Source organism: Elephantulus edwardii, unplaced genomic scaffold (assembly GCF_000299155.1).
Source record: "Elephantulus edwardii isolate Elephantulus edwardi_28Jun2011 unplaced genomic scaffold, EleEdw1.0 scaffold00041, whole genome shotgun sequence".
In the NCBI taxonomy this organism is placed as follows: domain Eukaryota; kingdom Metazoa; phylum Chordata; class Mammalia; order Macroscelidea; family Macroscelididae; genus Elephantulus; species Elephantulus edwardii.
In genome coordinates, this window is record NW_006399791.1 from 547705 (window position 1) to 575362 (window position 27658).

The window sequence follows — 27658 nt, forward strand, 5'->3', positions numbered from 1 at the left end:
GTACTGACCCTGAGGGAGGCATCTGAGAGTGGGGACTAACTTGTGAGCAGCTGAGTCCTCATCCCTCCCTGGGGAGGAGGTGGGGGGAGAACAAACCTTTTAGCTGCTTGCTCTAGTGTGATTTATAATCCCTTAGGGATGAGCCTGCTGGGGAAAGTGACAGTGACTTTAGCTGGAGGAGGCCACCCCCACCCCCAACGCACTTCCATTGCTTGACTGATAAATTCAGAGTAAATCACCTCTGGGCTAATCACAAGCCCCTGTGTTAGAGACTAAGGCCTGGGCCTCTAGCTGAAAGGCCTGCAGTTTGAATTTACCAGCTGCTCCCAGATGGATTGATACAGTGGCTCCTACCATGGGCTTCAGAGTGTCAGAAATGACGAGAATGATGCAAGGTAGCACAGATAGGGCCGCGGGGAGTTGTATTTGACTCAAGGGCACCTAAAAACTGCCACCATTGGAGAAAGATGGACAATCTCCTCCCATTAAAATGGAAAACCCAGTGTTTTCTTGGGAATTCGGTGATGATGGGTCTTTCTTTGAGAGCAGCTGATGGAGCAACTGATTGACTGTCAAGTGAGTTTGATTTTTGGTTTGTTTTTTGTTGTTGTGCCATCAAGTCAGAACTGACCCCATGGTTTTCAGAGACAGTTAACCACACAGGAGGAAATTGCCCATCCTACTTCCACAGAGCAGCTAGTGGATTTGAACCATGTGCCTTTGGGGTTGCAGCACAGCTTCTTGCTGCTAGGCCACTAGTGCTCCAAGTAACAACAAGTGAAAGCAATGAAACTAGGTCAACGACTAAAACTGTGATCTTCCCTAGTAGATCTGTTGGTAGGTTTGAACCATTGACCTTTTGGTTAGCAGCCCTCTGCTTAATTACCAGGGCTTCTTGGGCTTTCTATGCCTTTCTTTCTCTTAGGTACTTTTTTGGTTTCTCCTTTCCTTACCCAATACTATTCCCAATTATTTCAGGAATGTTGTCTGATTATAGTCTTTTTTTATCTGTTTGCTAATGCTTTGTAGATTATTTTACATCACTTCTATCTTATTTCCACATTGAAGATAAATGCAGTTCTTGGCAAATTTAAACCTTTAAAATCAAACTTTCCTTTTCAAAATTACTTTGTAATCATAGTTTGATACATTGTCAACAAGGAATCATATATATTAGAACTAGTAAAATAGAAACATTCCAGGGCTGTAGGACATGAATTTGAAAGTTCAATAAAGGAGGAACCTCTGGGGTATAGTTCATAGGGAATTGTGCTGTTGACTCAAAGGCCACACCTCTGACAGTTCAGATCCACCAGCTGCTCCATAGGAGAAAGAAAGGAACTCTCTGCCCTAGTGATTTATGGCTTCTGAAAACCTGCTGAAGGGTCAGCTGTGAGTCAGTTCCAACTTGACAGCAGTGAACTGAGTTACTACGTTCAAGTACCCATTGCTACTTGAATGGCATTTTAGAGGGTCAGTGATTGCTCTGAGATGGCAGTGAGCTTAGAAAAAGGAAAGAACTCAAGCTGATTTGAAATGGAGTAGGTGCTTGGAAAATGATAAAAGTATATACAGATAGAGGAGCATACACATGGAGCCACAGATAAGCCTCACTCGGAAGTGAGTAAATTTCATATGCTCAGAACAAAGGTGGGTCCAAGTCAGCAGCAGATTCCCCTAACCTCGTCTTACTTCACCCTCCTTGTTTCTTTTTCTTTTTTTTTCCCTCCTCTTTAGCATTATATGACCAGCATCTGGGTACTGAGGTATATTCTGAAGTGCCCTGCCCTCCACTGTCCATGTTCTTCTGGTGGGTCCACCCTGCCCTGCCCTCCCTGTATTCCTAAGCTGGGGACCACCTGTGCCAGCTTACGCAGTGTCTCTCATCCACGTCCACATGTTTTCATAGTCTGAAGAGTGTGTGGTGACAAAACACTTTCCCTTTTCCACTCTGTAGCTGTTCCAGCCATTGTTGACATGCAATTTGTATGAAATCTCTCAATTTCTGAAACGGCTTAAAATAGGAGAACTGTGGCATTTTATGCCATTATCCAAACAGGATAAGACACAAGTGTCTAGAGCATAGTTTGAAATGTGGAGAGAGAGAGAGAGAGAGAGAGAGAGAGAGAGAGAGAGTGAGTGTGTGTGTGTGTGTGTGAATGCTTATGTGTAAAATGCTTGTCGTTTCCTTACTTAGGAGCATACCTGGGCTGTCTGCAAATGACACTAACTGCCATCTGTTTTCTGCTGTTTATTGTATGCACACTGGGTATAAGGACATTGTAACTGGTTACAGTAAAGTGTATGGAATGGAATGTGGCTAGCTGGGTATTTTTGAATTATTAATGTACTTGTACATGATGTTCTTAGTGACCAACAAAGGCTTCCTGTGTATGATAGATGAGGACGAGTGTTTGCTTCATTATGTTTATATGAGACATAGTATTTGATCCAAGTGCAGTGCTGAAGTTGCCTCAAGGTCTTATTTTAGACTTGACAGAGGGAAGGAAGGATCTCTATGAGGGGAAGCCCTGGATCACCCTGCCCTGGTCCGCTAGTTGGAAGCCATGGAGGATGGATCTACTACATAGGATCCCAAATCACATGTCCTTGCCGGTCCAGTGGAGGTGAGGTTGTAGAACACAACTATGACCTCCTTAACAGCTGCCCTTGAGTGCTCAAATACAGCAGTCGGGATTCTGTTACAGTTTGATTCAAATTCAGGAGAAATGAAAGTTACCACTGAAAGAAATATGCCCGTCTGCGTTTTCCGCTCACTGCTCTGGCTTCCTTTAGTGATGTTCCTCAAGGGACCCCTTTCATCTCCTGAAAAGGGGTAGCAGAATGTTTGTGCTCTACTGAGGGGTGACTTTCCTTTATTTTTGTTGTTTTTTTTGGTAGGTTTTTTTTTTTTAAATCCAGGCAAGCTAGAGAGATAATAGAAATAGTAACAAAGTACTCAAGGCAAGGGATGTCAACTTTATGTTTGAAGAAGTAGATTTTTTACACTGAAGTTTTAGGTCCCTTTTCTGAACAAATGCTGAGTAGATGTCTCCAGGTTTGTGCTAGAAAACAGCATTTTGTTGTTGTTGTTGTTGTTGTAGTTGTTAGGTGCCATTTAGTTGTCTCTGCCTCACAGTGACTCTGTGTACAACAGATTGAAACCTTGCCAGATCCTGTACGAGGCTCTACTTACTGCCATTGATCCATCTCGTGAAGGGCCTTCATCTCCTTCACCGACACTCGACTTTTGTAAACTTGGTGTCCTTTTCCCGAGTCTAACCCCTCCTGATCGCATCCACAGGGAATGTGAGGGGTCTCAAAGGAGAGTACCTTGGCCATGTACACCTACTGCACCCTTTTCTTTATGCTACTGGTCTGTTTCAATGCTTTTGGATTTTAAATATTTTACTAAAAGTCCAAACAAATTGTACTGTTTTATTTCTAGATTTTCCCCCTCTCCCCAAACTTTCATAGTAAATTCTGACTTGCAGCTTAGTAGAGCTGAAATTACCCTTTGTGCCATCGAATACAGAAATGGTTAGTACAAATCAGAGTTGAGGGGAATGTTCACCTTTAAAGCACCATTTCTGCCAGAAACACATAGGCTTGTCCTTTGGCATTAGAATATCTAAAGTGTGTTGGTTTGCATTTAGGATCTGGGAAGGAGCTAACATTATTTGGCACCTACCTACCAACATCAGGAAAGCAAAGGTCCTCACAACGGGGCCAACAGAGGACATCATGATAGATTGAGAAAGGGTTCAAGCTGCCAATCTTGTTTGAATCAACTGTTAACAGCATTGGTAGCAGCAGCCAGGAGATCAGGAGACGTATCACATTGGGCAGGTCTGCTATCAGGGACATCTCCAAATTACTGAGGGGCAGTGTTGGCAGGTTGAGGACTAAGGGGTCCCTGATCCAGGCCATGGTCTTTTCAGTCACTTGCTGAGAGCTGGACAGTGAATAAGGATGACAGACGGAGAATTGATGCTTTTGAGTGGTGGTGTCGGAGGAAAGCACTGAGCATCCCGTGGACTGATAAAAGAACAAACAGATATGTCTTGGAGAAGGTGCAGCCTCACCATCTTACTTCATCTTCCATGCTTTGGACATGTTGCTAGTAGAGGCTATTCTTTGGAAAGGGACATAATGCTTGGAAAGATGGAGGGTCAGTGAAAGAGAAGAAGATCTCCAACGAGATGGTTTGACACAGTGACTACAGCAGTGGGCTTGAGTGTGTCAGAGATGAGGATGGCACAGGATAGGACAGGGTTCAGATCTGTTATTCATAGGGTCACTATGAGGTATACTTCATTTGATGGCACATAACAACTAAAACAACACACACCAACCCCTTTTCCCATATTTATGTAATCTGTATACTGATTAAATAATCTGAGAAGCCGGACTGTGTGAATAACATGGCATCAGGATTGGAGAAAGACTCATTAACAACTTGTGATAGGCAGATGACACAGCCTTGCTTGCCGAAAACAAAGAGGACTTGAAGGTACCTCACTATGAATTGAACTTCAACATCAAGAAAGCAAAAATCCTCACCAACAGATCAAGGGGTAATGTCATGATAGATGGAGAAAAGGATGAAGTTGCCACGATTCCATTTCACCTGGAATCAGCAGTCAGGCAACCAAAACCCGTATTGCATTGGAGGGAATCTGTTTTAAGTGGTAAGGAGGCTTCTTTAAAGTAACAGAAACTTTGAGGACTAAGGTACTCTGTTAAACCACAGTCTTCTCAGTCTCTCCTATGCAGAGTATATGAAATGTGCTGGGGACTGCCTGACAGCAAACCCATTGCTCTGGGAAGAAGCAGAGCCAGACGCTTCTTAGAATCGAGGATGGCAAAGCATCATCATTGGAAATGGAATTTGGACATGCTATCAGGAGGGGCCAGTCTCTAATGAAGGGACTCTTTTTTTGGCAAAGAAGAGGCTCAGTTGAAAAAGGAAGATCTCCGAGGGGACAGGTTGATGGTGGACACACCACAGTGTGCACAGACGTAGTAATGACTGTGAGGTGGAGGGTGCTAGGCAGCATTGTTCTTTTTATTTTGTGTCTGTTCAGAGGGTTGCCAGGAGGCGGGACCTGCTCTGTAACAGCATCTCACAGCCATATACTGACCTCCCCCTGGTTAAGGGGAGGGGCTGGGGGAGAGCTGCAACTGTGTTGAATCCCCTCTGACAATGTGTCGGAGCAGAATTGTGCTTCGTGGGGATTTTAGCACTTGCTGTGTCGGAATCAGATCACCAGTCTGACTGGACTCAGACCTTTAAACCTTTGGTTGGCAGCTGAGCATTTAACCATTTGCACCCCTGTGAGGCTCCACCTTGTTAGGTATGAGCCCCCTTTTCACACACGAGGGCACTAAAAGCCCCAGAGAGGGGTTAGAAGACATGCCACAAACTTGTCAGCAGCAGTAAAGTTCGGAAAGCTTTGTCCAGTTCTGAGGCTGTGCTACTCTGCCCTTGTAATGTTAGCTGGATTGTAATATGATCCATGTTTCTTCCTTCAGTTTTAGTTCCTATATTGAATAACTGTAATGTATTTCCTGTATCTGTCTTGGTAATCATGGTGAAGAGTTAAGTCAGTGACTTCTCTCAAAGCTCTGACTGTCTTGATCTGTAAACTTCACTTTATCATCTGTAGGATCTCTAGCTTCCTTCCATTCCTGTCCTGTGACTCGAGATCTTTCCGTAATGATGAACTGCCCCGATGTTTGCAAGGCTGCAGTCTTGACAAAAGCAGAAGACCCCGTCTTGTCTTGCCCCTGCAGAGCAGCTGCGGGATTTGAACTACTGATCTTTCTGTTAGCAGTGGAGCACTTAACCTTTGCAACACTAGGACTCCTTTTAAGAAGGAATGGGGAAATGGCAGGGGTTTAGAGTAGAGATGATACTGAAAACAAAAAAAAAACGATTTGTACACACACACACACACACACACACACACGACAGGCATAAAGAGGCATTGTCTCAAGAGAGAGGAACTGTTAATACCACTGAGGAAGGGCCAGAGGCCTTCTTCACCAGGTCTGTTCAATAGAGAGGAATATTTCACGTAATTCTCCATGTTGTCATTAGGGGACATTGGGTCAATTATGACTCGTACAGACCCTGTGAACAACAGATCTGAACCCTGCCCTGTCCTGTGCCATCCTCATCCTCATCTCTGACACACTTGAGCCCACTGCTGCAATCACTGTGTCACTCCATCTCAGTGAGGATGAGATGACCCTCCTTCCCAAGCATGATGTCCCTCTCCAAGCAATAGCCTCTCCTAGCATCATGCCCAAAACATGTGAGACGAAGCTTTGCAGTCTTTACCTACAAGGAACATTCTGGCTTGCAGTTTTTCCAAGAGCTTTCAGTTTCTTTTGGCAGTCCATGGGATATTCAGTACTCTTCTTCAGCACCATAGTTCAATTCCATGGGAGAGTACATAAAACATGTTCAGGGGAGGAAGTAGAACCAGACCTAGCCTGACCCGACAGCTGCATGAGCCAATGGTCTGGTTTCAGATACGGAGCTCGTTTGTGGTGTCCGGGGACCACTTTAAATCATACTTATGGCACATTTTGGACATGGAAACAGGAGGGAGAGAGCTTAGCTCAGGGTTTGCTTTTTGAAGTGAACCTGAGAATGAAGGTTCCCTGTTCTGTGCCTTATAGTTTATCCCCGTTTACATGTTGTTTAATCCTGACAGCTGGTCCAGAGTCAAAACATTATTTATCCTGTACAGTTCAGGTCAGCAAAGGCAGGAACACCTTCCTTGAGATGAACTGACGCAATAACCACCACCGGACCCAGACATATATATCAGAGAGCATCAACGTGGCCTGGGACCGGGCAGTGCTCCGCTCTGTTATGCCCTAGGTCTCTGTGAATTGGAGCTGCCCTAATGGTAACTAACAACAAAAACAACATGGCTCCATGTGTACAGCAGAGTCAAAATGGTAAATCTTCTCTATGTCTTAGCCATAACTATAACCAAACACCCTGAGAGAACGCATCATTAGTCACGAGACCTCAACAACGTTATCTTGCAGGGACATTAAGGTCAGTTGGAAAAGAAGTCCATAAAAACTGTGCTTCACAGTCTGCTTTGGTGAGTAGCAACTCTTCTTAAAAGCTTGTTGGAAGGCCTCAGAGGTGTGACTAGCGATTTCTTCTGAAGAGTGAAGACAAGAAAACCAAACAAAACCCAAACGTGGCTCAGGAAACAAGAAGACTGCAGAACAGTCACCGAGTTGGTTGGTGCACGGCCAAGTTGGGATTCATTCGCGGTGTCAAATGGTGGCATCAAGCCTCATGGTAGAGCATTCACTCTCAGCTCTGTGTTCCTCTTTGCAGTAATTCTAAGAAGACTCTTCCTTCCTACTCACCCCCGTAGAAAGGAATGCAGACTCCTTAGGTCCTTGAACCCTCACTGACCAGACGTCGGTGCTGGGCTTGTCCATTCATGCCAGAGGATTGCATGGTGCTCCCACTGGCCAGCCCATGCAAGTCAAGCATGGACCTTAGGGGGAATCTTCAAAAGATACGCATGCCAGTGAATAGTTTTGCTCTTGCTAATGACTGTCCACAGCAACCATGTTTGTTATAATGTAAACCTGACACATAGGGTTTCTTTCTGTCTGACTGTCTTAGACACAGTGCAACCAACAGTGTTTCTTGGAAATAAGGATGGTGAACCTTCGTCTCAAATACTTTGGGCATATTGTCAAAAGGGACCAGTCCTTGGAAAAAGATATCATGCTGGGAAAATAGAGGGGGAACAAAAAAGAGGAGGACCCTCAATGAGGTGGATTGGCATAGTGAGCACAGCAGTGGGCTTGAGTGTGAAGGTGAGCAGGAGAGGTGCGGGAGAGAGCAAGATTCAGATCTGTGCTTCCGAGGGTCCCTGTGAATTGTAGATTCAACAGCACCTACCAACAGCAGCAGCAGCCTTTAAAGGAACAGGTGGGGAGCAAACCTCTAGGTTTTTCCTGAGGAGCTGCTGAATGGATTTGAATAGCCAACCTTTTGGTTAGCAGCTGAATGCTTAATTGTTGCAACGCCAGAACGCCTTTATCAACTTTGGAAGGAAATGTCGTGATGCATGCATGCCACAACATGGGGGAACCTGGGAAAAGGTAAACAGTATAGGATCTCACTTAGATAAACGAAACCACCGAAAGCAAAGGTTAGGAGTGGTTAGGATGAGTCAGAGGGGGAAGGAAAGGGACAGTATTTGACTGACGCTGAGTTTATGGTAATGGTGGCGAAACCGTTTGGAGAAGGATAATGATAATGGTTGCACAACATGAAGAATGTAATCATGTCACTGTTTACACACGTAGACATTGTTAAACTGTTAGATGTGCTGTTTCTATTTTTATCACATTGGAAAGACCTAGAAATATGTAAATATCTATTGTACAGTGAAACCTGCAAAAACATGAACCTGTGTGAGGAGGAGAGTTGTCAAGAGGAGGAAAATGCAAGTATTTTGTGCTAAAATGAGTGACAGAAAAGTGTAGGGCTGCACCTGTCGAAGTGGGGATCTTATGAGGCCCAGGGAAACAGGGAAGTCCCATTGGGTGTTGGTATTCACTGGTTTCACTGAATGTACATTTACCTGAGACATGTGAGCCAGAAGTGACCTCTACACCATTACATCACCACCCAGGAATGCCACAGTTGACACCTTGGTGGTATTACTGCAGGAACTAAAGGGATTTGTGGTGTTACAGTCGCAGACCCACAGCCATTTGCTGTCAAGTAGGACAGGCCCATAATCATCAGGTGCCCTGGGTGCTGCACCCACTGTGGACTTTACCTCACACTGAGACGGAGGAAGTGGAAATCGGATACTTGTGTTTTGATTCTAAAGATTCACTCTTCAGTCTTGGTTTATGGGTTAAATCAAATGGATAATTGAATTATATTTTTTAAAAAATATTTTCCCATCATAGAGATTTCATGGGAGGGATCTCTACTTTAAGATGTATGTCTTCAAGGCAATATTTGGGGGCTTCATTAAGATTCCATTTTGGTAGAATATCTAAAATATAATCCTTATAATAATCTGTAGTTAATATGAGGAGAAGTGAAATGTATTGAAAACAACCAAACCCAAATTGCTATGCATTCTATTTCTACTCACTGTGGTCTTCTTTTAAATCTTAATGGCCTCATATTTCTCCCGCAGAGAGACTGGTGGGTTTAAACAGGTGGTCTTTTGGTTAGGAAGCAACTTGTAATACACTGCACCATCAGGGCTCCTGGGACGTCTTGAGTGTCTGTTTTGTCGGGTTCCTGTGCTGTGCTTTTCACATAGCCGGCTCATTTAATTCTTCCAGAAATTTTGTCGAGCAGATGGTATTGTAACCGCTTAACAGGTATCTGTGTGTGCAGCCTGTAGGGGAAGGTGGCATTTTTTTTCCTTGCTTTTCCAAAATGTTAAGTAATTGTAGAATACCAAGAAAGTCTCAATTACCATTAGAACAATTTTCATGCACAGGAGGAGGGTATAGTTCAATCCATAACACTGTCTTCCCAGCTTCCCCATCTCTGTCAGTTTTCTTGGTGCTTCACTATGGAATTGTCCTTGAATCTCTCCCTTCCTCACTCCTTCCTACAGCATAGACATTTGATCTGGTTAGCTCTGTTTCCCAGAAAACACTGCTCCTTCAGCCATGTCCTTCCTTCCCACAGCCACAGCATTCAGCTGCGATACTTGCCCTCAGCCTCTGCACACACCTTAGCCCTCCCACATTCTGGCTCCGTGGTTTTTTTTGTGTGTGTATGTTCTGCTGCTTTCTGGTGTGAAATCCTTACTCCAGCCAGGCTGGGCTCACAATCCTCCCTCAGGGATGCTCTCATCCTCCTACTGCTGTTGCCTTCTTTCTCTTGACCAGTTCACATCACCCCTTTGTTAAGATCTGTTTCAAGTTCTGCTTCTATGTGACATTTCCCTGACCTCTTAGTGTCTGTTTTGGTCATTCTCTTCACAGTATACACTTGTTGACCATTACTTTGGTGGTTCAGTGTTTATGCATATTGGCTGCTAACTGAAAGGCCAGTGGTTCAAACCCACTATTGGCTCCAAGGGAAGAAAAACACTAGTGATCAGGTCTCTTAAAGATTAATGCAGCAAAGAAGCAGAATCCCAATCCATTGACACTGAGTCAGTTCCAACTCATGTCAAACATTTATGGCTCAGAGCTGTAAAGATTATGTCTCAGGAAACCCCAGGGAGTACTTTTACTCTGTCACATAGGCTCTCTGAGCCAAAAGTCAACTTAATCACACCCAATACCAACTTATGAGCTGTGGGCTGGAAGCCTCTTGTTTAGAGTCAGTCAGTGCCTGTGGCCCTCGGGCCAGGTGTTAACTTTGTTTAGAATGAACATTCTTCAAAGTGGTACAGCACTGGTCTGTCAGTTTACTGTACTGAGGTAATCTGGGTTGTTTTGATACTGAATGCTGTGCCAATGCTGTGTCAAATACCATAATGGTTACCTATGGTGAACAGTGTTTGGTGGAGCTCCCATATGTAAAGACAGGCTTGGAAGCAGGAGTGGCATCCACTTCCTAAACAACATGCCTCTGGAAGCTCCATGAACTTAGAGAAACAACAATAGTTCTAGAACAGTGTGCAGGTCTTTTGTTCATAGGGTCACTATAGTTGCGCTCCACTCGATGGCATTTAACCACAACTTACGTGGGTTTAGTGTTATTTCTTAGTTTGGGGCAATAAAGGGCATAAGATTCAAAGACATGCATCTCATGAATTCATGGTTTACTAACCCCGTTACATTCAGTGATTCATGAAGTGGATCTGATTTCTTTCTGTTGCTTCTGCATTCAGTCCATTTTCTTTATAACCAGTGTGGACAGAGCACCTTGATTGTGCCCTTGTTTTAAATACTGCCAGAGCTATATTTATCTTGTTTGAAAGAGTCCTTTTAAATTAAATGTACTTGGTCAGAAATAAAAAAGAAACAGATACACAGTTGACATCACTCTCTGCCTTTAAAAATGCTAACCCCCCCAAAAAAAAAGAAACCCACTCCTATAATTTGTAAAAGACACAGACCTAGAAGTGAGTTTTAAATTACAGAAAAAAAAGTATTTCTACATCTTCTCCAAGACTGCAGAGAGATGCTCAGAGGGACTGGCTTGCAAAAATGTGCTTGTGCTTAGCTCTTGCCATTGGACTTAACAACCTGTGGATGTCTGTTTGTGAAATATTGATTGCGTTAACACTGCAAAAGCTTTCCAAACCTCCAAAGGTGTATTTTTAAACTGGAAAATGTAAAGCATGGTTTAGCTTATTGATGCTTTCTTCTCTTATGATTAAAATATAAAGCTCACATTTGTTAAGGGCAAGCTGCCTGAAGTGAAGGGTTGGCTTGGCATTTTATGTACCTTAAGGCAGAAGTCCCCAGCTCCATGTTTTTCATTTGAGCGTGTTTACACACCTGCTTCCCTTAGACAGGCCCTCGTTCACTCTGCAGCTTTGTCCTCAAGTTTATTGGGGTTTCTCAGTAGCCTCCAACCTCATCCTTCCAATGAACGTTCACATTACCTTGTGTATTTATCTTTGTCCCACGCCTTAAAATATTTCCACTAGGAACTCCAACTCGGAAAGAATCTAACATGGTCACTTCAAAGGAAGTGGACCAGTGCCAAGCCTGCCTCTTCTGAAGATAAGTGGGAATGGGCTTGACAAAAGGACAAAGTCAAGGCCCACTAGCTTAAACAGGATGCAGTGTGTCTTAGGGAAGCCAATATCCGCTCACGTTTTAAGAAAGAAAAGAAAGCCTTACGTTAAAGAAAAAACAAACAGACTCTACCTTTTTACGTGATTGTGCCTGCTCAGATGTGCACGTCTTACCTCAGTTCTTGCTGCTAATAGTGCTGACACACCTTTGGCTTCAGGGCTCCTGATGGCTTGTCCTATAGGCTGAGTGGGATCTGAAGGCTTGATCTGGGACGGTCACCCTGTACTCAGCATAGCTTGGGACTTAAGTAGGTAACAGGCATGTGGAGACTTGTTTGCAAATGCTGTTGCTTCTAACCAAGGGGTTTACTATATAGATCTTATGGCGTGACAGAGAAGTTACTCAGGATCATTTAATTGCTTTTTGGCACTGAACCACACATGTCTCATTCTCTTATACATGAGATCTCCTTAAGTCAGAGGAAACTAACAAGAAAAGAGCGCCAAGGAATTTCATTGCTTTCTAGATAATACTGTGATCTCAATGGTCCGGCTCATTTTTATAATTTTCTAGCAAGAGATTCTACTTTCGTACTTACGATCCCCAAACAGTAAACTTCCAGAGTGAGAAATTTGGAATGAGAACAATATATGAAATTTAGTTTTCAATTTCTTAAAAAGATCCTTTGTTGAGAGAGTTGCCTTCAGGGCAGAGCTGGAGTTGCACCCACCCCACCCCTCATGCGCATTTCTAAAATTGAGGAATGTTGTGTAGGGCACACCACAAAAATCCCTTATGCCCTCCTGTCACTAAATAGCCCAGTGAACTGTGCAAAAAAGAAGGTGTCACCCCCACCCTGGGTAGACAGGAAAGTCTGTGACAGAGTTAGGGGTGAAGTGAACTGAGGAGTCTCGTGTTCTAGGCAATGCAGAGATGTGTATATGAGGCAGCAAGGAGGCTAACCTGCCAAAGCAAAACCTTCATTTCCAGAGCAAAGGGCAAGATATTAACCCAAGGCCAGATAGGGGAAGATACCAAGTTTTTACCTGAGGATATGATGTTTTTATCTGGAGGGTGTTGGTTTGTGGAAGGGTTTGATTAGGAAACTGACATGACAGTCTCCCCCTACCTTTTAAGGAAGATATTGGAAGATCATTGGATTGATCACTTGATGTGGCAGTTTGTAGCGCTAGAACTGGAAGAAGTCAAGTCAGGAAGAGATGAGGAGAGGTCAGACGTGAAGATTGAGTAGGCATGAGTCAGGAGGGAAACCGGGACGCTGCCAGAACTCATGGTCAGAGTTAGGCAGTGGGTTGAAACCAGATTGGTAGTCAGGAACGAGGACACCTGCCCTTCATTAGCCATAGAATGATGCAGAGATGCCAGAAGGATAGGACAGAACACACTTCTGGTTGGAGCCATCACAGAACCTACTTGAGTGATGAAGATATAGAAACAGCAATAGTAAAAATCCCAGAAGACATCAGGAAAACCGTCCCTGGGGACTTGATGGAGACATCCATTTGGGATACCTTTGCTTATTCGTATACTCAGCTGGACAACAGATCCTGATAGGTGAACCCCAACAAGATACTATCCTATGGAAACCAGTTTCTCCTGAGTCATTTCTGACTCAGGCCCGCCCCTTGTGTGTCAGAGGGCAGCAGTGTGAGCAGTCAGCAGTACAGTAGGATTTCTAGTGGCAGGTTTTTCAGAAGTGTTATCACCAGGGCTTTCTTCCAAGGGATTTCTGAGTGGATTTGAATCTCTTATCTTCTGGTCATAGGGGATTCTGTTGGTTTAGTGATAAAGAGTTGTACTGCCAACCCAAAGGCACATGGTTCATATCCACCCAGCTACTCTGCAGGAGAAGGGCAGTGTCCTTCCATGTGATGTCCTGCCTCTGAAAACTAACTAGAGGATCAGCTGTTATGAGTCAGTTCAAGCTCAACGGTACAACCACATAACCTTTTGGTTGACAAATAAATTTAGCTAATCACAAAACTACAGAAATACTGTCAGAAATGTCACCAGAATGGAAATATATTGAAGAAATGGTAGGATTTCCAGTGACTAAGTTTATAGGAAGAGAGAGAAGGAAAAAATTAGTCCTAATTATCAAGTCTGTGATGTGAAGGGATTTGTGGCTTGTAGAAATGGAAATATTAGGAAAGAATAAGAAACATCAAGGTTGGGAACATGTTGAATTACAAAGTGATGAGATCTCAGAAAGAAATACCAATAGAGAAAAGAAGCATAATGGAACTTAGATGAGATTTAAGGATAAATAAACAAATTTTAGAAATGCCAAGCTCAAAACAAAATAAAAAGCAAACTCATTGCTGTTGGGTTGATTCTGACTCGAAGGGACGCTATACCATAGAATCTAGGGTTTCCAAGACTGTAATCTTTTTTTCAAACAGGCTGCCTATCACATCTTTCTCCTGTGGAGTGTCTGTTGAGTTCAAACCATTGACCTTTAAGCTAACAGTTGAACACATAACCACTAAGCTATCAGGTCTCATTTTAGAAAGCCCAGCCATCCATTTATTAAAGAAATATTTGTTATACATCTACTATGTGTCAGGTACTGTGCAAAGGTACATGCCATTTAAAGAGTTCTATTTGTGTGCAGACACACACACAAATCCATTTTAATAAAGATTAAACATGAAGAGAAAAATTCTAGAGAAGACTGATAATTACACTTAGAGGAATACTAATGCATGGGAGAAAGGAATGAGCCAGGGAACGGAAGAGAAGTGTCTGGAAAGATAACAGCAATTCTGCTGCTGAGTCAGAACCAACCCCTAGTGACCTTCTATTGGGTTGTTGATGCTATGTATTGGAAGGGAGGCAATTGTATATCTTTCTCCCACAGAGCTACTACTGTTGGATTTGAACCATCAGGGAAGTGTGGATTTTGGGTTAGTAGCACAGCTGCTTACAGATTATGCCGCTAGTGTGATACTGGGGCTTGAGAGTAGAAGAACATTATAAGAATGGCATAGTGGTCATGTTGAAATGACATCATTCTTTCCACCATCTGTTTAAAGATAGTAAAGCCTTCTTTGAACACCAGCAAACCCTTAACCTACACATGAGTTCAGCTTACCCATGCCTCCTAAGTGGGCATCTCATGGCTCATTTAGCACAGTTAATTTACTGTGTAAGAAGCTCTGGTGGAGTGCCAGGTTGCCAACTAAAAGGTCAGTGGTTTGAATCCTCCACCAAATTTGCCATGAATCAGAATATACTTAATAGTCATGGGGTTTATGTTTGGTTTTATTTCTCACTCAACATCTTAAGTTCTTCCACCCCACTTTTCCCCCCTACCCCCTGTAATGTAACTTAGTGGTTAGGAGTTGTACTGTTAATCCAAAGATAATCTGTTTGAATCCGCCAGCTGCTCCAAGGGAGAGAGTTAGGGTGTCTCCTATGTGATTTAGAGCCTCTAAAACCTGCTGGAGGGTCAGCTGTGAATCAGTACTGAGTCAGTAATACATAACAGCAGTAACCCTGTCATGTAGGTGATCCTTTGAGCTTATAGGTGAGACCCTGACCAAGATCTTCCTAGCTTGGGTCTTTTCCTGTTTAGACATCATCTTCTTCTTTGAACTGCTGATGCTACACTCCTATACCACATATCCTTTTGTGTGTTCTGAGATTTGGTCTCTCCCAGCTCCCTGTCTGATTACCTAATCCCTGCTTCCCAGTTTTATGCCCATTTTCATTTCTGTTTACTTTATTTTCTTGTAAAAAAGAGCAAAGACCACATGGGAATCGCCATATCTGACTTTCACCAACTTCACAAAGGGGAACTCTCTCATCAACAGCATCAGTAACACAAAACCAATTCCTATGAGGTCAGATATCTCTCCTACACTCCCATACCTCTTTCTCCTCATCTCAACACCCAGGTCCCAAATCCAATGTGATAGATCACAGATCACACAGAACCATATTGGGGAACTTAAAGGTTATAATCCAGATTAAGAACAGAATACAGTCAAAACAGTTCTTGTAATGTGCACACAGGCACCTCAGCCTCGAACCTCACAGCTTTAGGCCATTGAGTGTTCCCAAATTCCCAGTCCTGCCAGTTTTGGCTTCCAACCAACAGTTATGCAACAAAGTTCTCAGTCCTGCCAGTATTGGCTCTCCTCTTTGACCCCCTCAAGAGCCCAGCACATGTCAGTTAGCTCTCCAATTCAGCCATAGGTTTTGCTGTCATAGGTGTTTCTTCTATAGGTGTAGCTGGAGCAAGACGGGAGTCCTACATTGTCTTGTTTCTGGTTCAGTTGTGCCAGAAGATTTGTCTTCAGCTAGAGTAGTTCAGTTTATTGGTGAGACTAGCCAATCTTCTAGTAGATTGTTGAAACTGGCCAGCCTCCTTATAGAATGGTAGATAACCAGTCCCCCTGTGGATAAGCTAAAAGGTCCTATTCACATATTCCCACCCATCTACATAGCATAGTCAAACAATGGCTAGGAAGAGTCATATTGATATATAATACTCCACTCTTGGCTTACCCGCCCCACACATGCAGGCTTCCTGATTCCACTGCCAACCTAGCCCCTTGATATGATGTCCAACAGCTTTAATTTTTCCACCCAGAGAGATGGACAGTGACTAAAGATAGCTGAAGAATTGATGCCTTCAAGTTGAGCTGCTGGGGAATAGTCTTGAACATACCATGGATTGCCAAGAAAACAAATAGGTCTGTCTTGGAGAGGGAGAAATCAGATTTCTCCTTGGAGGCGAGGATTTTGAAGCTTTGTCTTAAATACTTTGGGCACATGGCCAAGTGAGAACACTCCTTGGAGAAGGACATCATGATTGGAAGAGTGAAGAGGTGGCACAGGGGAGGAAGACCCCGGATGAGATGAAATGATAGTGTAACTAGGGAAATGAGGTTAGATGTATCGGAATCAGTGAGACTGGTTTAGGGCAGGGCAGGCTTCAGAGCTGCTGTACATAGGATCACTATATAAAAACAACTACATTGTCTCTCTCACAGCCCCAGAGCCCTTTGTTTACAGCAGAATGTTGTGTCTCATTTTCTGTCTATATGAGTCTAAACCTTTCCAGTTGTCCACATGCCAGTGGTCCAATTTCAGAGTGTTAGAACCTGCTAAGGAAGCCCAGGCCCTAAGCAGTGGTCACCCTGGGCTTATTCCAGCAAAAAACAGTGACCCTCTAACTTGATACTGTCATAAAATTAATATACTTAGCCTCAGGAATAGATCTAGGCTTTCTCTTGAGAGTACGCAATGGAATACTGTGTAGCATTGAAAAACAAGGTACTCATGAAATAATCAGAATGAGTGACCATGAGGGCATTATGCTGAGTGAAATATCTCAGTCACAAAATGACAAATACTGCATAGTGCCACTGTTGTAAAACAGGACTGACGTGGGGTTGAAGGGAGACTTGAGTAAGAGAGGATAAATTATGTATACTGCATTGAAAAAGAACTGTTTAAAAGGGATATATGATTAGGTATTATTTTCATGACAGGAGTCCAGAATGAAGACTGCATAGTAGAGTGGTCTTGCGGGGAGGGATTGTATAAGAATGAAACAATTTTACTTTTCAAAGAAGAAGAGCAAATTGGGGGGAGGAGGTAGGCAGGGAGAAAAGTGCAACAATGAATGAATGGAAATCCAAAGTCTCTGTAAACTTTCATCAAAATTCATTTTAAAAAGATTATGTACCAATGAGGGAGTTTTTCTTTTGCTTTTCAAGGAGAGGAGCAAATGGGGGGGAGGGGGAGGGGTTTGTGCGGGGAGAAGGGTGCAACAATGAATGAATGGAATCCCAAAATTTCTGTAGATGTTCATTGAAATGAAAAATAAACAACCTAAATTAAAAAAAAAATAGGATTAGCCAACAACAACAAAAAAAAGATTATGTATTTACATGTTTAAGTCAGAGGCTCAGTCCCAAGGAGAAGCAGACAATGCTACAAGTAGGCCTGTCATTGAGAGCAAGTAGATAAGAACCTTCCTCCACCCACACACCTCTTCCCTAGGTCCACACTCATGCTTCATCTGCTAGGACATCTTGTGTCCTGACCACAACAACTTCAATGAGGCATTGCTTCTGCTTGCCGCCATACTCTCTGCCCAGGCTTGGCTTTTCAGACAGTTTGTACATTTCTTGAAACCATCAAACATACTTCATTCATCTTTCTGTCTCCCAAAGAGTCTGTCACTGGTCCAAACAAGATGTAATTTTTTTTTTAAAAAAAAGGATTTTATTTAAAAGACCAAATTTTTCCTCTGTAAAAATGAATCAAAAGCTTAGGAAATCACCAAATTAATAAATCATTGGCAGAACTCAGTTTAGAACATTAGTTGAATTTGTTACTTTTCATTTCTCTTCTTGGTTTTGGATACTAGAATGTCAACTGAAGGGAATATGAGTTTTAGAAAACCACCTGATGGCCAGGTCATTGAGAAGGTTTTGAAGTGACACAATCATTAATTTGTTTTTGATATAATGAGTGTGAAATGTTTTCATGTAAAGTAACGTGGGCTTCAAAGCCAGCCTTATATTCACTTCATGGCCATCCCACTGAATGGACTCTTTAGCAAGTTACTTCACTTAATCTGCCATCAAGTTCCTTGTATGTAAGTGGGGACATAGATGCACCTCTCGGAATCATTATGACAATGAAGTGAGATGGAAAAATCAGCGAAGGCGCAAGGCTCATTTCACTTCCTCCACCTTGCTTTTATGTAGAAATGTGGGAAGCAGGCATTCTGCACTGGCTCTTAGAAGAAAAATTAAAACCAGGAGTCCACGTTTGAGAATTAACTGAGCAGAGTTGGTAGTTGAAGTCATGGGTCAGATGAAATCATCTGGAGAGGAAATGTAAGGATGTACTGTGGAGATTAGTGGTTGGGGAAACTAAGCTGGTCAGAGGCACAGGGCCTTTCTTTGGTGGGGGAGGAGGAGGAACCAGAAGTGAGTCAAAGCCAAAGCTTGGATTTAAGAAGAAAAGACCTCACCTTTTCAATGTGAACTTCTGGGCATAAACTGAATCAGATGAGAACTGGGAGAAAGCTATTGGGTTTGGGACCCCTGAGAGCAGTTTGAAGGATGTTGTGGGAGCAGAGGTGGGCTTGGTCAGCATCAACTTGATGGCACCCAATTTTTCAGAGTCTCTTGTATGCAAATAGGCCTCCCGCTTAGTGGTACAGAGTTGTGGTGCTAAATGAAAGCCACTGGGTTCAGCTCTTACCATGGAAGGTAGATGGTCCCCTCCTGTGTGATTTACTGCCTCTGGAGATTTGCTGGAAGGTCAGTTGTATAAAAGCAACAGGGTACAAATGGTTAATGGCTTAATCGCTAACCAAAACAATTGGAGGTTTCAGTCCACTTCCATGTGCTTTGGAAAAAAGGTGTCGAATGTACTTCCAAAAAATCAACCTCGTTGGGATCTGAGTGTCCGTGGCCTCTGACATAGGACTTTGTTGCACAGAATGCCACCACTTCTAATTCCTTCCTCAGGCCTCACCCCACCAACCCTGGTGCACACTCAGTAGGACCAGCATCTTGAGACACTCTTGCAGAGGCACAGTTCTTTATCATGGGAAAGAAAGAAGGAAGGTAGAGAGTCGATTCTGGTTCTAAACTGAGTGTTTTCTTACTTGTGTCTAGAGAAGAGAGAGAGCACATCTCTTTAACTGCCCTCTTGTTTTCCCTTCCCAATGGTGGTGGCCATGGAGTTGGCTCCCAGTCATGGTGACCTTGTCTGACCTTCTGTATAACAAAATGTTGTTCAGACCAGTGCCAGACTGTCGGGCTCTTAGGAGTCCTTTAACTGTTCTCCCTGCTTCCTTTTCATGCTTCTGTAATTGATCCTGGCTGCCACTGAACACCTAGTTTTGTCCTCGCTCCTTCTTCCTTGAGTTCCTCCAGAGGCACGTCATCCCCAGGACAGTGTGTCAGATGGAACTGTGCTCATGAGGAGTTCGTGCTTACCTGGCCTTCCCTCTCAGGCACACCTGGGGAAACTATAGCCTTTAACCTTTCTGTTGCTGGTCAAGCATGTTAACTTATTTGCACAGCCAAAAACACCCAGAATTTCTTAAAGGTCTCCGTTTTCATGTGTAGTTGCAGGTCATTTGAGGGGAGGAAGTTGAGCTGAAATCTTACCATCTCCCTCAGCTCTTAGATCGACAGAGCTCTTCACTAAATGTCATTAATCAGAGGCATTTCCTCAGACTGTCTGAGCTGTAGTAAAGGATTCCCTGGTGAGTTAAGTGCTTAGATGCTAATCGAAAAGTGGACAGTTCAGATTCACGTAATGGCTTTGAAGGAGAAAAGACCTGCCCATCTGCTCTTGTCAAGATTGTAGTCTAGGAAGCCTTGTGGGGCAGCTCTGCTCATGGCTGGTTAGCAGTCTAAGTTGACTCAGTGACAACACCAAGGTGAGATGTATATCCCAAAGTAGAATCATTGGATCATAGCCTTGAAGGTTACCAGATAATGTCAAGTTGATTTCATCAGTGGTTGTACTCATTTTACCTTACAGTAATGTCATAGAGCCCCACTCTACCATTCCTTGCCATTTTGTCTGACTTTTTCAATTGTTTCCAAACAATAACTTGTAGATTGACTTTGTAATTCCAGGACCTAGTGAGACTGGGACTTAGCATCTCTCTGTGTAATCAATTCATGTTTCCCCTTCTGTGATATGTCTGTTTGCCTTGTCTTGCTTTTAATTTCTTTTTTTAAATTAATTTTAATAAAAGTTTACAGAGACTTAGGGTTTCCAGTCATTCATTCATTGTTGCACTTTTCTTTACAACAGTGGCCCTATGCAATATTTGTCATTTTGTGACTGAGATATTTCACTCGGTATAATGTCCTCCTCCAAATACTCTTTCTTGAGTGAATATCTTCCTGGGATCCTTCTCTTTTGTTCTGCCACCAAACCTATATATTTCAGCGTTCTCTGTGGGCCAACCATGCTAACATCTGCTCCCCTTTGGGGAGAGGGATGTGGTAGAGCCCCTGCCCTTCAAAACCATGCCCTGGAGATTGCATGTGATACTCCTGCTTACATCCTGTTGGCCAGAGCTTTGTCCTGTGGGCACTCCAGACTGCAGGTGAAGCTGGAGATAGAACCTGTATTCCATATAGCTAACTAGTTCCTAGAGCACTCGGGTAGCCTACTGGTAAGGAGTTAGGCCGCCATCCCAAAGGCAGGCAGCAGTCCTCCAGCTGTTCTGAGAAGCAAGATGGGCAATCTCCACTGTATAGTTTACAGCCCCTTAAAACTTACTGCTGTAAAGGTTAACTGTGAGTCAGTTCTGACTTGTCAGTAGTGAGCTATGTTGAGCTAGGTCTTTTAAAAGTTGCTAAGTCATGGTGAACTGTATGTGTGTCATGGTAAAAATGTGTGATTCCTCACAAAGTTACAAATGTATAATGCAGCAATCTCAACTCTAGATATATACAAAATGTGGCTGGGGTGGGGGGGAGGGTGTAACATTGGAGTATTAGTTATGCAGTCACAAAATGAGTAGCAGTGGAGACTTAGAGCTTTCAGGCAGCCATCCAAGCTGCAGCTCCCTATCTGGGGCAGAGAAGAGAGAAGAGAAGCAAAGATGTTCTAAAACAAAGGACCAGTGGACCAAGCAAACCTCAGCTTCAACCACCCTGAGACCAGAAGAATTAGATGGAGCCTGGTGACCATTGCTGACCACTATAAATGAATCACAGGAGAAGATCCCGGGATGATGTGAAACAAAACTACAAAAGACCAGGCTGACTGCTCTGATATAGACTCACTGAGCCACTGAGACTGTAGCCCTCAGTCACTCTTCAAATCTGGAATGAAACTCACCTCAGTGGCTCACCTTTCACACAAATGATAGACAGGTCTATAAGGTGAAGGGTAACACCAAGAACAACCAACCATGTAAGGTCAAAAGAATAGCATTGGCTCAACGAGACAGGGTGAGTAGGATAGAAGGATTAACGGAAATGACAATTATAGGTTTCCAACTTCATTTCTTATGCATGCCACAATATAGCCAAACCTTGAAAACATACCAGACAAAAATCAGTCCATTGTGAAAGACCAGATATGGAGTGATCTCACTTATATGAAATAATCAAATATTTATAAAGACCAAAATTTTTTACTTTTTAAAATCAGGGTTGAGAATAGTGGAGAAGGGAAATTTTCATTTGGAGGACATTTTACCGCTGCAATAGGAGAAATACCAGAAGGGGGTGGTTGTGACAAACAGAGATGTATTTTCTCAGCCAGATGAGGACACTGGACACCCCAGTTCAGGGCATCAGAATTTCTCTCTTCAGGATCCGTGTCACCTTTCACCTTCTATTCCTCATTCCTCTGCAGTCTTAATGCAGCATACATCTTTGCCTTGTTTCCCTTTTTGTGCCCAACGTGTTTTTCTTATATCACACGGGTCTTATTAATAACAATAAGAATGTTCTATTCCCAAATGGGATTCTCTCCACAGACATCATGTTTTGGCTTTACATGACATGTTTTTGGCAGCTACACTTCATTGCATATCAGGACATTGAGTTTATATGTTTCTCATGGAAAATAATACCAATAATTATAGTACATCACATAGTACAGTGAATTATAAGTGTGGAAGTGGCACCAGCCAGTGCATTGGTGTCTATATTTTCACTACAATGAGGAAGAAAATTTGGAATCAGGGTAGAACTATGACCTTTTGGGAATAGATTGCCAGTACTGTCTTCCAATGTGCCTCTGGGTGGATTTGAACTGCCAGCCTTTTAGTTAGCAGTCTAAGTCTTAACCATTTGCACCACATTTCTCAAATGAAAATTGCAAGAGACTCTATCAGGATATTGTTTTGGGGTTGAAAATCCTTCAGGTTTTAAATTCTTCTAATTAAACTTGCCTCTCCGGAAACTTTTCTCTAATAGTTGTTGAGTCCTTCTGTTTTTGAAGCCTCATCATGAAGGGCTGCTAGTAACAGATAAAATTATGGTTTACCAAACATGCTTCCCCCCCTTCACCCCCGAAGCTTGTTTATGACTCTCAAGGAAATTTAGAGAGAAGACGAGGAAGTGAGATGTCTCTCTGCAGATACTGAAATTTACAGTATATTTGTTTAGTTAACTGGTCAGAATAAAATTGCCTTATAATTTTTTATAACATTTTAGGGACCACAGAATCTGAACTACTAAAGAGAGTCCTGAAATAAGCCCTTAACATTTGTATTTGTCAAATTCATATTCATCTCAAGCTAAAGTGTACCAATGAAATAATTTGAGATTTAAGGTGACTGGGGCTGGGAAGCGTCTTTGAGTCAACTCTGATGCATTGCAACCCCGTGTAAATCAGAGGAAGCGCTGCCAGACCCCTGCCATCCTCATGATGCCGCTGTGCTGGGTGGGGCCCATCGTTCTGGTCACTAGGTCAGTCCGTCACACTGAGAGTCCTCCTACCCTTGCTGACCTTCTGTTTTACCAGCACAATATCTTTCTCCAGGGACTGGCCTCTCCAGATGGCATACCCAGAGTATGTGAGGCCTGCAGTATGAGAGACAAAGGATACTGTGTTGCTTCTGAGAAGCATCTCCCTGTACTTCATCTAAGACAGATTTGTCTATTTTTTTTTTTATCGCCATGTTCTATTCAGTGTTCTTTTATAGGTGTGGGAATTTTGTGGATACCGAGGATTTTGTTTGTTGCCCCTTCTCGCTCCTCTTCCATGTGCATTAGCTAATGGCTGCGCTCTCTGATTTCTCCAGGTATGGTGTGAGCCCTGAGAACATCATCCTGTACGGTCAGAGCATCGGGACTGTGCCCACAGTGGACTTGGCCTCGCGATATGAGTGCGCAGCGGTCATCCTCCACTCTCCTCTCATGTCTGGTTTGCGGGTAGCCTTTCCCGACACCAGGAAAACCTACTGCTTTGATGCATTCCCCAGGTGAGTTCACATGCCCCTAACAAGAGCTAAGCAGCCACCGAATTAACTGGATCCCATTATACAGACAGAGTCAGCAGACCCAGCTTCAGACCTGATGTGGCCGTTAACTGTGTGCCAGGAATATTCTCGCGATGCAGCCGTCCATCTGACCCTGTGCTAGGTGCCACAGGAGTGAATATGGCATAGAGCCTTGTCAGGACCATACACCTGGGGCCTGACTCATTTGTTAATTCATCAGGTGTTGGCTAAGGACCTTAAGGGTACCAGCATCCTAGGATCGATAGGATACATATCCTAAAGGAACTTGGGGCTCAGTACTTATTCAGACATTTCAAATCTGATCTTACTTAAGTCTGCCTTACTTAATCATGAGGCGCTAAAATGGAAAAAATGCAGAGTAAGTGATGGAGCAATTAGCCAAGGAAACAGACTGCCATCAAGTCAATACCAGTTCACAGTGACTGTAGAATTAGGATCGATCCATTGCATTTCTGAGGCTGGCAATCTTTATGTGACAAGTCGAATTCATTTTCTCCAGTAGAGTGACTGGTGGATTTGAACTGCTGACCTTTCAGTTAGTATCCCAGTGTTGAACACACTGTAGGCAATTAACAGTGATATCAAAACCCAAAATTCAAACCTGTTGCCGTCTAGTCAATCTCAATGCATAATGACCCCACTCTGCAGGACAGTGTGGGGTTTTTCCAAGACTGATTTTTTAAAATTGCTTTTTACCATTTGTTGAGTTTTAGGTGAACGTTTACACAGCAAATTAGTTTCTATTCAACAATTCAAAAATTGTCCCATGACCTTGGTTGCTGTCCCTATAGTGTACCAGCACCTTCCCTATTTTTATCCTGCTTTGCCAGTTTCCTTTTATATGCCAAGGCTGTAAATTTTTAAGAAGCAATCAGCACATCTTTCTTGACTGAGAACTGCCAGTGGGTTTGAACTGCCCACCTTTTGATTAGCACTAGAGTGTTTAACCACTGCACTATCAAGGCTCCTTTAGCAGTAGTAGCCACATGGGTCCAGACAATACAGGTGTGGGAGACATGCCATGCTCAATTCATCACTGAAAATAGAATTCACAAAGAGAAAGCAGTTCCTTTGGACCGTGTAAATCAGCAAATGCATCTGCAGTGTCAAACCTCCTGAGAGCGACTTGCTTCACCCTGGTGTCCATATTTTACTCACATTCTCCCCTCAAGAGGGGCCTCCATCATTGGGGTCACCAGCATCCTCTGCCCGGCCACCCAAGGAGCAGCAGAACCTCTGCCAACCTAAGCCTGCCGTGTTCTAGTGCCCATGAGGTTTGAAGGATGGCATGCAGATGGATAACTTTAAGTGCAAAAGCACCCAGCATGTTATTTTCTTAAATAACCACTGTTTAAAAAAGGCCTCCTTTTCTGTGTTGAAGAAAGTCTTGCTTTGATAGAAAATATATGATGTCCCCCAGTAGGGCCAAGTCTGTGGCTGATGTGTCCTGAGATTGTGACAGCTGAATGGGCCAGCTCATGTCACCAGTTTGAGAGAGAACTAGTGTGTGTGTGGAAAAGTGAGAGTCAGTGAAAGAGAAGACCCAAGAGAAATGGATTGACGTGGTGACTTCAGCAGTGGGCTCGAGTGTGCTGGAGATGATGAAGATGGCACAGGATAGGACAGGGTTCAGGATGGCTGTTCACAGGGTTGCTGTGAGGTGTACGCAACTGCACCTAACAACATAACAACAGTGTATAGTTAGTATAATAGGGAGCTCTGGTGGCTTAGTGGTAAGGAATCTTGCTGCCAGCCTAAAGGCAGGCAGTTAGAATCCACCAGCTGCTGCTGAGGAGAAAGATAGGCAGACTCCTCCCATGCGATTTACTGCCTCTGAACACCCACTGGAGGGTCAGCTATGAGTCAGTTCCAACAGTATAAAACAACAATATCCAGTGTTAGGCTTTTAACTGATCATTAATTGCGGTCACTTTGTGATGGCTTGCTTAAAAAAAAAAACAAAACCAAAAACCAAAAAACATCATTTGGTTACATAAGCATCTGTTACCCAGACTTTATTTTATAGGAAGGAATGGTCTGTTTAACACCTTTGCTTAACTTCAATTCTGTACCATTTATGCCAAAGTTCAATGAAATTCCACTTCACGGGAACGCCGAACTGCAGATTTCTAGTGGTGTGGCTGAGAATGCTAAGCAGGGCTCATGTGCATCTCAAATGTGGCCTTATTTCTGCTGAATTGATAATGAGAGGCCAGTGTGTGGAAAGACTGATATTTAGCCTGTCTGTGGGAAGAAATATCAGGAGTAACCTTGGCAACAAAATGAATAGGTTCTTTTTCCTCCAGCTCTTAGATACCTTAAAATATAGCTATAGACAATTAATTAATTGCAGCTTATGAATTAATTCATTAATTAGCAACTAGTCTTTACCTGACAAAGTAGACCTTGGGAGTATACATTTTGTGCTTATAATCCCATTTAACAGCCTTCGAGGGGGGGAAATGGTCCAATTACTGTACTCAATTTCAAGTTTAAGAAACTGAGGCTTAGGGGAAACTGAGGTTAAGTAATTTGCCAGATGAAGGTTGGTGAGTAGAGACAGAAATTAAAGAAAGAAAGAAATTATGTTACTTTTCATCTTTGGAACTGATAGTAACTTTTACCGTCGGTTGAACTTGGCCGCTGTTTTGTGTGATCTGAGTGAAGTGAACAGGGCAGGCTGATATTCCTGTGAGCCATTCACACACTGTTGTAGGGACGTGGATCACCGTCTCCACATTGATTAGCACTCTACTCTCACTGACGTCCTGTTGTTCTTGTTTCTATTCATCCTTCTGTCCTTCCTTCCTGCCTTCTGAGCTTTGTCCCTGGGCTGAGGCCACCCCATCGCTCTTGTGTGGCTGATTGCTCCGAGGACTGAGTCCTTGCCTGGTGTTACTGTTCACACTACAGATCTGCCTACTGCTGAGCTGCAGGCTGATCCTCTGCGATGAGTTCAGCTCCAGGCCTGAAGGTTGCTGCAGGGCCACAGTCTTGGGGGTTTCCTCTGTCTGACAGAGATCGGTAACCCCGACCATTTTTAGGATATTGAGTTTTGTTCTATATGTGCCTCTCTCAATCTATCCATGGCCTTTCACTGTTGTTCCTTTCAGAGTCGTCAGCCTCCAACTCAAATCCTTCATTGCCTTGAGTTAGAGCTGACTCATAGCTGACCCTCCAGCAAGGTTTCAAAGGCCGTAAATCACATGGGAGGAGATTACCCATCCTGCAGGCCAGCTGGTGGATTCAAACCGCGTGCCTTTGGGTTGACAGTGGAGTTTCTTACCCACTAGGCGACCAAAGCTCCTCTTACAGTCTCCATTGCTAAGTCTGTCTCAGTCAGTTCTTCTCTTTAAAAGAAAGTACTTTCACATTTCCCGTTCATCTTAAAAAAGGAAAAAAGACCCCTCACAACACCAGAGAAAAATTCCTGAGCATTATTTGGGTGGTAGTCTGTTTTCTCTTATGCTTTTTACATTTGAGATCAGAAGGTGACATTTACCTTCACATCACAGAAAGTGAAGTTGTTGAATTCTGCAGCATTCTATTGTAAACTAGTTGCTGTTGAAATGATAATAATTAAGGGCCACCCCAGGAGTAGAACTGCTCCATAGCGTCTCGGTGGATGATTTTGGGGACACAGAGCACCAGGCCTTTCTTCCGGGGCTCATCTCAGCAGACTCAAACCCATGGCTGAAGTCATCACGTCAGTCCATTTCACTTGGGTCTTCTCTTTCACTGACTCTCACTTTTCCACACACACACTAGTTCTCTCTCAAACTGGTGACATGAGCTGGCCCATCCAGCTGTCACAATCTCAGGACACATCAGCCACAGACTTGGCCCTACTGGGGGACATCATATATTTTCTATCAAAGCAAGACTTTCTTCAACACAGAAAAGGAGGCCTTTTTTAAACAGTGGTTA

The 27658-nt window shown here is 43.3% G+C and overlaps 1 protein-coding gene across 1 annotated transcript in view; it reads left to right on the forward strand.

Moving 5' to 3' along the window:
- Positions 1-27658, forward strand: part of ABHD17C (abhydrolase domain containing 17C) — a 77235-nt gene that overhangs the window by 42604 nt on the left and 6973 nt on the right. Inside the window, exon 2 of the mRNA XM_006885118.1 lies at positions 23513-23692. Within this exon, the coding sequence (XP_006885180.1) occupies positions 23513-23692 (180 nt within the window). The remainder of the gene's footprint in view (positions 1-23512; positions 23693-27658) is intronic.